Source organism: Anneissia japonica, unplaced genomic scaffold (genome assembly GCF_011630105.1).
Source record: "Anneissia japonica isolate Jap-2015-1 unplaced genomic scaffold, ASM1163010v1 scaffold1949_len687591_cov173, whole genome shotgun sequence".
Lineage (NCBI taxonomy): Eukaryota > Metazoa > Echinodermata > Crinoidea > Comatulida > Comatulidae > Anneissia > Anneissia japonica.
In genome coordinates, this window is record NW_022754854.1 from 119,943 (window position 1) to 131,944 (window position 12,002).

Consider the following 12,002-nt stretch of genomic DNA (forward strand, 5'->3'; position numbering starts at 1 on the left):
CCATTTCTTCTAACAGTTGATTTTTAATAAGTATACGAAATTTGTTGGGAATCAATCAGCTCCGGTGATTGGCGATTAGATTGATTCATTTGAACAAATATGTAAGCCGATTCTACCTAAGTGATCAGTTTCGGTGACAAATAGAATGCTGATACACTTCTATACTGGTGACAGCACCAGTCATCAATCATCTGATCAGAATGCCCTAATCAGGTTTGGTGACGGCATCATAAATGGGGATGTCACCGAAACTAATACTTATCATATCTGTTATCGGATGAATATGTTATAATGCAAGCCTGTGGACATACAAAGTTAATTTTTCTGGTCTCTAACAACACACAAATGAATAGAAATTTAAATAGAATTTTCACGAATAATAAATTACGTATCCCTAGCAGTTTACCGAAATCCAGTTTGCCGAATGTTAGATTGCCGAGTCCACTTTGCCAAAACCCAGTTTGCCGAAAGCGGGGTTGCTGACTCAAAACCTTGGAAACCCACTTTGCTGAAACCCATTGCCGAATATCGACCCCCTATACTAAAACAATTTATCTATCGTCGTACCTTCGTGGGTAATAAAAAAGAAAACAAACAACTTCAGACATTTTTGCTTATGATGGGTGGTTCCGGAAGCACTCCAAAAGTTTTTCCAGCAGGAGGTGTGAACCAAGGGGCTGCAGAGCTCAATCAGGGTCCCGGAATAAATCCCTGTTTAGGGCACATGGGGAGAAATTTTATGGTTTAGATGGCCCAAAATTGTGCTATTAGATCAAAATATTTGGGATTAAGAAGCACAATCACTTTTTGGATCGGCATATTATTAATATAGCTAGTTCGACGACCTCGCCGTGGCGTCGGACGACGGGGGCCATTGCTTGTTCGTCGGGGGAAATCTCCTCCGAACCCCCACTGGTTCCGTCACTACTGGGGAGGAGTCTTATGTCTATTGATTACATTCAAGTTTAGAAACATGGTTCTTCTTACCTCCGAAAGTAATAAGCCTAGTTCGTGTCCCCTCATCGCATCGTCATCAGTAACAATGGTCCATTGTGTTTCCACTAGTGGATTCGGGGATTTGATCACATTAAACCATGGAGGAAATACTATGTTTAAACATACGGTAGTTAATAGATAATCATTATTTAATAAATTTCGGTACAATTCTAAGCCGCACCGGCCCTCTTTGCATTTCTTCCTTCAAGTCCTGTCTCTTTTTTAGACTAATACAATTACATAATTGTAACAATATTTACTTACTGCTGTATTTAAATATTACATATTATAAATTTAAATGATTATAGGTTTTCCTTTACATATTGTATTTTTCAAATAAATACTTAAAAAATTATAATTAATTAAATGTAAACTGTAAATGTAAATTTATGTAGATTAGATTAATTAAAAAAATGGACATAGTAATCCATCTATTCTTTAATAAGCACAACAATTTTCAATCTTCTAATATCTTATATAGGACCTAGGCAAACTTTGCTAAAAAGATACACTTTCTCCATCAAAAACCTTCTTCCAAGAATGGAATGACCTGTTTGAAGCTGTTCTACTCTTCATGAAATCAAGTTGTCTTCACCAGTACCGCTCGTTTATATTATTCAGTGGGATTTTTTTCTTCTTTTCTAGGTAATGTATTACTTCACTACGGTAAGATCCATCAGCCACAATGAGTTATATTACATGTACGCATCGATAAGCGTCCAATGGGTTCTTTTTCCTCTGTTATAAATCTATAAATTAAAATAATAAATTATATAACACTATAGACCTAATTTATAAGGTTAGTAATACTGTACAGGTATTATAATTTATAATTTTCAGTTTCGACATTTGCCCGCTAGAGTGCACATTTTTTGTTGAGTCATCGAAATTTAATTAATTTTACTTGCTTGCTTACTCTGAAATGGATTTTTTAGGCTCTAAGTTCATCGTGCCGTCATTAATTATAAGCCTACCGTGTAATCCCACAGATCTCGCAGTGGACTTTGATGACCTGACGTCGCCAACTGCAGCGCCGTCTCTGCTAAAAAATGGTTTCAACATCACGAGTGCGCTATCTTTAAACGCCCTGAAACCCCATTTGATACGTCAAAATATATCGATACGAGGACTACCATTATTTTAAACTATATTTGATAATCTTGTAACTGAAATCAAGTTACAATAATATGCAAATGTATCGACGGTATCTTGATAAATAATATGCAAATGATTAAAATGATTCAATTCAATATTCAATATTCAATTTATTCCGTCCATATAAATGGAAAATATATTGAGTACATTTCATTTAAAATTATAAATTTTAAAATACATTAAAATTACAGAATAAGACGTTAAAATACAACACCAGATTCACAAACAACACTAATGCTCTGTGAGATAAAAAGTGAAAAAAGACAATAATACAGTAAAAAAGCCACCAGGGTCCAATTCCATGTGATCCAAATAGCCTATGAAGTGCGAACAATATAATTTTCTTTTTCACCATAGAATTTCACAAAAGCACAGGTAAAATCTGAATGTGATTTACATAATGCCATATAAAAACAATTCAATTTATATAATTCCGAGGCAACACATTTTCAAGTATCTACTGTATAGCAATATACGTCTGCAAGGAACATATTCATTATTTTAATAATAATAATTATTACTACTACACTATGTTTAGTGACATAATGAAGTCCCTAAAATGGCACATGCAAATATGTCGTCAGCCTGTCTGTGTCAGCTACGGCTGCATTACATATTTTAAACATGAAAATATCATTTACTTACAACCAACGCCTATTGTAAAAATGTTTTTAAAATGATATAGAATTTTATAATAAAACTATTTATCATTCCTATCTATCAAAATTATACAAGTAAGAAAACAAGAGCGATCCAGTATTCAGTATTCTTTTATTATTCTTTATATATAAGCGTATTATAATGTATGAATAAATTATGTATTTTAAATTAAGAATAAGTGGTAAACTCACTACACAAGAGAAAAACGAAGAAATCAGAGATAATTCCATCCAGATCTGGGTAAGAATACAAGGTTCGTAATACTACTGCTAAAGTAAAGTAACGCCTTTGCTAGAATGACCAGTATTGCAAAATAATTAAATTCAAAAGTTGAAACTGTAGGCCTAGATCCTTCAGGCTACCTAAACCAGTGTTGTATAGAGCCAAAGTGTGAGTAGAACGATAACAATACTAGCAATATCACGACTTCCAGCATTTGGGTCCTTGGTTGGGGATTGGTCAGTGGGTGCAGGTCCGGATTGGTTAGTGGGCTCAGATTCAAAGTTGCCATTGCAGAGATCTGTGTTGCAACATTCAACACATGACCTCTCATCATCGACCTCACTACAGTTTCTATTTTGCGGACAGACCGCCTCTCTAAAGCACGTTCTCTTGTAGCTTGTCACGTTACTGCTTGATGTTTTATTGATCGTCTGCAATTTATGAAAGAACGTCACAAAATTAGTTTCCTACCATTAATTCATAAATGATAAACAACATAACGCACCATCCGCCATAATGCAGCACTACACAATGGAATTTTTTTACAAGTTGCAATTTTTCTTGAAGATGATTCTACTGAGCATGGAATAAATTTTTGTAAGTAAACCTATAAAACACGCACTGGACCAGAGAATCGTCAACAACTAACAAACCAGTCATTGGAACGGCTCGAAACGCCACAAACAGTAAATATTAATTATTGTTTTACTTACAAGAATTTATTCCATGTTCGTACATCACAGAACTAAAGGAAACTATTTGAGCAGATAATTCTATAATAGTAAATTAAACAGCCATTAAAATATTGAGCTTTTCTGATGAGAAAAAGATCGGAACACAATATGTTTACACTGAGTTACAGACTTTACATCCCTAAAATGATTACCAGTCAGTTAAAGGGTCGGTGCAAAAAGATAGAAAAGATATACAGTATTCATGCTTCTGTAAATATGCGCGGGAAACTCGTTTAAAATTTCAGATAGCCAATAACTTTTACACCGAGTATTTATTTATATTTATTCGTTTGAACATTATGCCTATGATCAGCAGCATTCGCAAATGCGATGCGTTCAGCCTAACAACGCTAGCAAATAAACTCAAATCAATTATTTTTTTAAATTAAGGAAATGTTTAAAAGTAAAGAATTAGACATTGTATTTTTAAAGAGTATGAGCTCAACTACGAATAGTTGGTTGAGAAAAACGTCTTACTGCGCATCCTCCTGTGCATGAGACTTTATCGATATTCATGGGATCCCCAATCGTCTCACCACAGTCGGGGTCATCAGGATAAGTGCAGTTGTAACACATGAGGCGGTTGTCCCCATCTGAAATTAGATAACAGTTGTATAAGTCTATATATATTTCGTACTTGGATTAGTATTTTTGATATAATGCGCTGAAAGTTCATATTTCATAACTTTTTCATTCTAACGTGTTGAACATGCTTGGACAATCCAGAGGCAACGGGAACTAGATGAGGTTTGTAACAACGGCGCATGGCTCATTTAGGTGGTAGTGGCAAAAGATGGGTTAGACAAAATGCAGTTGGTTGTTATATAGAATAAGACGAGACCACCTGGGAGAGCCACCTCATATTGTACTGAATATGGGTGCTAAACATTGGAGTTCAATAGGTGTGGTTTGGGCAACGACTTACTTATATGTGTTCCATGACAGGGAGAATTCGCCCCAGGTACCCGAGTATGTGTTTTATATGTTGTTGTTGTTGTTGTTATTGTAGCTGTTATTGTTATTGTAGCTGTTATTGTTATTTATTATTATTATTATTATTATTATTTTATTATTATCATTATTACCAGTTTCGCTAGTACTAATTAAATTCATAAGTTGAAGCTACAAGCCTAGAGTCTCTGGGCTACCTAAGCTATAAGTGTTGTGCTGAGCCAAAACGCGAGTAGAAAGATAATCAAATTGGCAATACCACGACTTCCAACACTTGGATCAGGGGTAGGCCTACCTGTAGTGGGTTTGTCAGTTGGGGACTCGAATTCATTGTTGCCGTTGCAGAGATCTGTGTTGTTGCAACAGTGAATACATGCCCTCGCATTGGTTCCGTCTCCACTTGAGAAGTTCCTGCAGGTTAATGCTGGACAAAACTCTAGGCAAGTTCTATTGTAGCCTGTAATTTCAATGCCCTGTATTGTTGTTGTGGATTTGGTCGTCTGAAATTTATGAAAGAATCGTCATAAATTTAGTCTGTTATTCACTATAAATTCCAAATGTTAACAACCATCTGCCATTAAATTAGCGCTACATAATACAATAATTTTACTAGTTACAATTGTAGTTTTACTGTCTATAATAGTGGTAAATCTGGACATTCATTCATTCAATCTTTCGTTCGTTCGTTCGTTCGTTTGTTCGTTCGTTCATACATTCATTTAGCCATCCATCCATTCATTCACTTATTATTTCAACTTATGTTAATTTACTCTTTATTGTGTTATTAATATGTATATTTACGACAGTATAAAAAACCAATTAAAAAAGGCAATATTTTGTAATTGAACTAAAAATATGAATATGTAAATCTTGAATGGAATTTAATATGCAAATTTACAATAGTCAAATGTAATAATAAATTATTACACAAGCAAAATTATCTGACAAATTTGTTATTAAAAAGTCGAATTGCTAATGGCATAAAAGAGTACTTGAACTTATTTATTTTTATTAATGTATGTTTGACTTATTTAATCTACCAGAACTGCAAAAAGTAAAAGTGTTAAGACGAGGATGTGTGGCATTGAAGATAATGGCTTTGGCTCTGCAAACAATACTTTTTCTTCTAGACTACATATATCGTCAAATGAGATGCCCCAATTACAGGGATGTAGCAACTCTTCCATGACCTTGTTGTTGACCATGCCTCTGCTCGTATTCATGATCGTGATGATGCATTGGTTAACAACGACAAGACCTGCGAATCTCATGTCTAATTATTTCTCCGTAAATATTTACTCGTTTCCTCTCTAGACTGGCATTTTTAAACACCCCTTCCAATCTTGTAGTAAAAATCTTTGGTGACGTTGTGTCATCAAAGATCCCACCTCTTTCTAACTTTACATCGTGTAAAACAATATTTATTCTGGCAGTTGCATCTGTGTATACACAAGGAGGGTACATTTTTATATTTGAGGGCATATATATATGTCCTCAAATATAAAACTTTACCCTCCTTGTATAGTGCATCAAACATTTCCTTATGCTCTATCGAATCGAACGTTTTATGGTATTTATAAATCCTGGCAGAAATTTTTCATTGGATTTTCTATTAATTGGTTTATCACCTGTAGGTGGTCAATGACTGAGAATATTCTCCTGAAGCCGGCCTGCTCTCTTGGGTTGGTTTTAATCTAGGAAATCATTTAGCCTGTTTTGGATTACAGTACTTTGGTGAATATTTGTATACATGTGATAGAAGGCTTTCTGTGGATAAGCAGGCCTATGGTCTTGTCCTTCTTCCGTTTCTCGGTATCTTCTTGATTTGGAGTACAGTATTTGGTTTAATAATATTGTAAGCTGAATTACAGTCTTCGTCAATGTCTGAAGCCTTGTCTTCTTTTTCATTTTTCTTAGAGCCTCTTTTTCCTCCAATAACGTTGCTGCTATTTGATCACATGTTGTGACTAATTCGATTTCTTCTATATGCAGAATTTCAAAGCGGGTTTTTTTAAAGCTTCAGTTGATATTCTTCTTGTCTTTCAGTTTCAAGAATATGTTTATTCTTTTTTCCTATTAGTACTGATACATAACAATCTGTATAACTTTGTACTGATATTGTTGCTTGTTGCGGTGATCACTAGCAATTTCTCAATTCCCCTCTGAATGCAGATAAACCTATTTGGTTTCTGATTATCCCGTTTTAGTTTTCCCATGCCCAGTATCTGTTTTGTTGTTTCTTAAGTAATTAGCAATACTCATTTTCTGTTCCACTATTTCCATCAGACCCACTAGGTGCAATCCGTGACAACACAAAAAATCATTATTAGCATACAATGAATAAATTAAAGGAGATAGTGAGCAGACTACATGTATTCCAACATTACATGGAAAAATTACTTAGACAATATAAAAGTTAAAGAAAGGAAAATATTTGAAAGTCGAAATTAAGCGTCTTACCGCACAACTTCCTGTGCATGAGATTCGATCGATACCCGTGTCATTCCCAATCGTCTCTCCACAGTTAGAGTTAGGAAAAGTGCAGCTGTAACACATGAGGGCGTAGGTCACATCTGAAATCAGATAACAGTTGTATCAATCTAAAACCATGGAGGTGCAATGGTAACAGCAAGGGCGAAAAGGAGACTCATTTTTCCTACCATAATTCAACCGAACACGGTTCAGCCACACACGTCATATCTTTTTCCTGCCAAATCCATGCACTCTCATTCACTCCGCAACTTGGTGGTCCATCCACTAATGTCGCTTCTTCATCGCACCATGATGTTAATCACCAATTAACAAGAGTGTTATGGTGAAAACAATTAATTGCTACCCGGAAAAACGGGTAGGTGAACAGTTACGCTAGACAGGGCTCGGGATGCTAATGTTTAAAACAAGGAGATACCGTCGCTTCTTTCACCACACCTTTCATACGTTGCATTTCTTCTCCACTAATGATAATGATATTTTGTATAGCCATAATCTAAAAATTTGTCAATGTTAAAAGACAAAAATACTAAAATAACAACAATGCTGTGAGTAGCAATATTTCTCTTGAATAAATCTGCCTGTTTTAAATTTAAAGTGTTTGTGTTGTTTTGCTTCACCATTCACCATAACCCTGACGGTAGTTTAAAACATAGGCCTATTTAAAAAAAATCCAACGATTGCTGGGCCCAACAATCGTTTTTTGCACCTCTGGCGTTCCTTACATCATCCTTTTATCTCATCGCCAGCAGCCCTGTACTTGTGTGCTCAGGTTTTTCATACTTTTTAATACATTTTGTTTCGTCTACCAAGTATTTTTTACCTTATTTAGGCCCAAACTCACCTACACATTCTTTAGTCCTGCTTGTTGTGTCTTTTTACTAATACATCGACTCAATTTTGTAATACACGCACTTTCTTTTTCTGTTACTTGTTACTTATATAGCGCCTTTCTTTTCAGTTACGAAGCGCTGTAAGCGACTCTCCTACTATTACTCGTCTTTCCTCGCCTTTTATACAATGGCAAGTGGGACTATGTTGGACACAGTTTTGTTAGCGGCCTGACGGACTCCCTGGCATGGCCTAGGAGAAAGTAATACTAAAGGACACTTTCTGTGTTCCCACACCTCACAGGATATTAGGGTCAAAATAGAAAACTCAACAAACAAAGGACAAACTCAACAAACAAAGCACAAACCAAACAAAAATAGGACAAACTCAACAAACAAAAGACAAACTCAACAAACAACAGACAATCTCAACAAACAAACAGGAGACCCATACCAAAAGTTTGCGCACAGCACTACTCCGTGGCGCCTCTGATTACAGGAAATATTATCTTCCTCCTTATCTCCACAGCATTTGAAAACATATAACCAATATCAAGCCGTTTCAATTTATTTTTAATTTTCTCAGTCTGATTTACTGTCGCAATATTTCTGTACACTCGCAAGCTAAGGGGCAAAACATTTTAATATTAAATTACTACTAAAGAACATCATTAAAATTGGTCTATATAATGTAAAAATGGCAAATTTTTCAAGGAGCCTTCGGGCCCTGAGCCCTAACCGGGTGCTCTTGGCAGCCCCTAGCCCCAGACTCTTTGCTCGCTGCGCTCGCAACCTGACCACTTCTGTTCTCGTGGCTACGGCACCTGCATAGCCGCTGACTAACTATAATATGAGCCGACCCTGCGTAGATCAGTTCATTAATCAACTGTCCAAAAAAAAACAATGTTATGGTCCTCATATCTACACCCGCTCCGGATTGTCACCAAAATTTGATCTTCATTGAACCATGACAAACTTTTCCTGAAAGTTTAATTTTGATTAATTTATAACTGAGACGTTAGAACTTTAAATGACCCTCAAATTCACACCCGAATCCGGACCGCACCCCGATTTAATAATTTCTTCCTTGGAACTTGGTTAAACTTTCCCGAAGTTTCATTCAGATAAGTTGATCCGCTTTTGTAATATCTGGTCTGGGACGTTTTCCTTTGAATGGTCCACATATCCACACCGGGGGCCCTATGCAGCCCCAAGCTATGTGAGGCTCACTTTGCTCGCCTAGCTCCCAACCGTCGGGGTCTTTTTAATTGAGAATTGACAATAAAATACGCGACGACTTGGTATCGAAAGTTGGTTCCTAGTTTCTTAATATTTGAACTGAATTAAAGGGATAGTCGCAACACATTTAAATACTATACTATGTTTTTATTTTATAGTGTTATTTGGTCCTTTTCTGTAAGGATACGCGCGGCTACCCGTGGCCTCTCCTACCATTTCCAACCATACTGATTTAATTTGCACATATGACGATGAGGCCGCTGAGGTAAGTTTGGACCCCTGTCGGGAAACCGTACTCTCGTAGGGGAATTTGAACCTCTCATTGTCAAAATTGCACCCCGCTGTCGGGTATATAGAACTCCCTGTCGGAGAGGGGCGGCCTTGCCCTGCAGCGAAATTATGGACAATTAATCTGTCAGTGTAGATATTAATTTGAAGTATACAAATACAGATTTTGGATCTTAGCACCGCCAGTGATATTGGTGTGTTAAATTGGTACAACTCCCGTTAATATCCATTCTGCTACACTTTCATTTAATGTTTGATAATATCAATTTTCAAGCTATGAGGACTACATAATTTTATTTATACTCACCATGGAGGAAATATATAGATATTTGTTTCCTCCGTGTACTCACCAAAGCTACATAGTATGACAACAGCAGCGACGAACAGTTTTGAGTACATGATTGTAGGCCTATTTATATTTGTCTGTTGGAACAAAAATAACAGTTTAATTAAATGATTGCAATTGGTGAAAATTTGATATGCAATTGGTGAAAATTTGATATGTTGTGGGTCATAAGCGCATGGAGTGTTCATATAACTCCTTGCTGGTATGGTATCACTCGTATTAATATCAGTATTTTCTCCGCATCCGACGTAGGTCAATTTCAGTTCTGTGTTTTGAATATTTAATGCAAAATACTGAAAAGCAAACCAATACTGTTGGAAACAATGGCTGGATGTCGGTCGAGATACAAAATGAATAAGCATTTTGTATATGTACATCTCATAACAAACGTTACTCTAAATATTCAGAGTACCGGTAACGTTTGTTCTATGTTATTTAAACATAGGCCTATCAGAGCATATCTTGATATAATGTATATATACTGTCTCTTATACACATCTAGATGTGTATAAGAGACAGCTCGAATTCNNNTGTTGGAGTACAGCAAGATGAAACTATTTATGTAATGCATGAATAAAGTTCGGGGTTTGTCGGGTAGTAAAATGATTATTGTACATTTTAAGTGCTCCCTCCAAGCATAAATGTAAGCTAAATTATGGTGATTAATGAGCGAAGATATAGTGACAACTATTACGAAGTTCCCTCTTTTCAAGAGGGGGTGCAAATGCTTTGTGAAAATGAGTACGCGGCGGCCCGCGGTACTCATTTTCACAGAGGAATACACTCAGCTGGTTAGCTAACAATAGGCCTATGCAAATTTACATAAACACCTGGTAAGAAAGGTGCAATCACGTTCTGTTGCCTAGCAAACGTCTGTACTGTGTATAGCAGGGGACGATGAAGCATAATATGACTAGGCCTAGGCCTAAGTAGACAGTGCAATCTTATGTGTGATAGAAAGTACACTTTCGAAAGAAATAAATTAAAATAAGAAAAAAAATTAACTAGGGCCTAAGAATAATTCAGTTGCAGACGTACCTTGTTTAAGTATTATATGCTAAATATGCGGCTCGTGTAGCCATAGCTAGACAAGGTACTCATGTGCAAAGCAGTGGTGTTTGTTTATCCATGAAAAAAGCACGCCGGGAAAGTTTGCTTTATCAGGATAAGGTGACGTAATCTAGCTTATGACGTATACATGCTAACTTTAGCGTGAGTGTGACGTCACCAAAAAAAATAAAAATTTTCTATTATAACCAAAATATTAATAACTACAAGGTTGTTGTATTAATTCCCTTAATACCAATTAAGGGTAGCACCATCTACTTGCCATACAAATTACAGCTCCCATTGACGTCTCAGTTGAGAAATACGGGTAGCTGAAGTTTTTCTCGAAAATCTGACTACAAAACCAAATCGAAATTCACGTTCCACTTCTGACTCTGAGTTGCTTCGCACACGCCGCTCAGGGCGGCATTCCGGGAACCCTGCGTCAAGCCTTCCAAACACCATTGACTGTATTGTATACAGGCGGTTGTTTCAGCGTAATAATTTTTCTCCGGCGACTGATGCGAAGACTGGAGTGTGCCTGGTGTTTGTTTGATAAGTTAGACCCTTTCTATTGCTCTTTTTTACTTCATGAAATATATGAATGGAAAGCTTCTGATAAGTAGATTCTCATCATGTAAATATAATTAGGTTTGCAGTTACAGATTTGCTTCCCTCAAAATTCACATGTTACAGTGAAATGAATGCAAGCGTTCGCCGGTTCACTACGTAGACTACATCACGCGCTGAACTCGCACGGGAAGCATTGAATGATACGCGCTAAGCAAGTATTAATCTGTTCTGTTAGGTGCTGTTTTTGGCTCTTACAAATTCATATGATAATTATTAGGTATCTGTTCCCTCCTCGGTGGTGGTTACGGATATTCGACAAATTTGAGTGAATTATTAGTTATTTGATAGGCATCACTCTATATGTAATATGACTTCATTATTGAATATAGAATTCGAATTTTCGCTATTAAGGCGAGTATCATACCATATGGTATGATAGATACATTTAAATATATACATAGGGTGTATATA

General features: G+C 36.2%; 1 protein-coding gene across 7 annotated transcripts in view; it reads right to left on the reverse strand.

The window, feature by feature from the left end:
* Window positions 1-2,236: 2,236 nt before the first annotated feature.
* The window catches only part of LOC117123278, a 41,183-nt gene continuing 31,417 nt past the window's right edge, over window positions 2,237-12,002 (reverse strand). For 6 of the 7 annotated variants that reach the window (XM_033269140.1, XM_033269137.1, XM_033269142.1 and 3 more), the window contains 5 exons: window positions 9,916-9,988; window positions 7,179-7,291; window positions 5,014-5,218; window positions 4,245-4,360; window positions 2,237-3,464 (listed from right to left, as the gene is read on the reverse strand). In XM_033269140.1, the coding sequence (XP_033125031.1) occupies window positions 3,174-3,464; window positions 4,245-4,360; window positions 5,014-5,218; window positions 7,179-7,291; window positions 9,916-9,964 (774 nt within the window). In that variant the 5' untranslated portion in view covers window positions 9,965-9,988 and the 3' untranslated portion in view covers window positions 2,237-3,173. Of the gene's footprint in view, window positions 3,465-4,244; window positions 4,361-5,013; window positions 5,219-7,178; window positions 7,292-9,915; window positions 9,989-10,949; window positions 11,053-12,002 lie in introns of those variants that run through there. The other variant, XM_033269138.1, reaches the window with a different exon arrangement.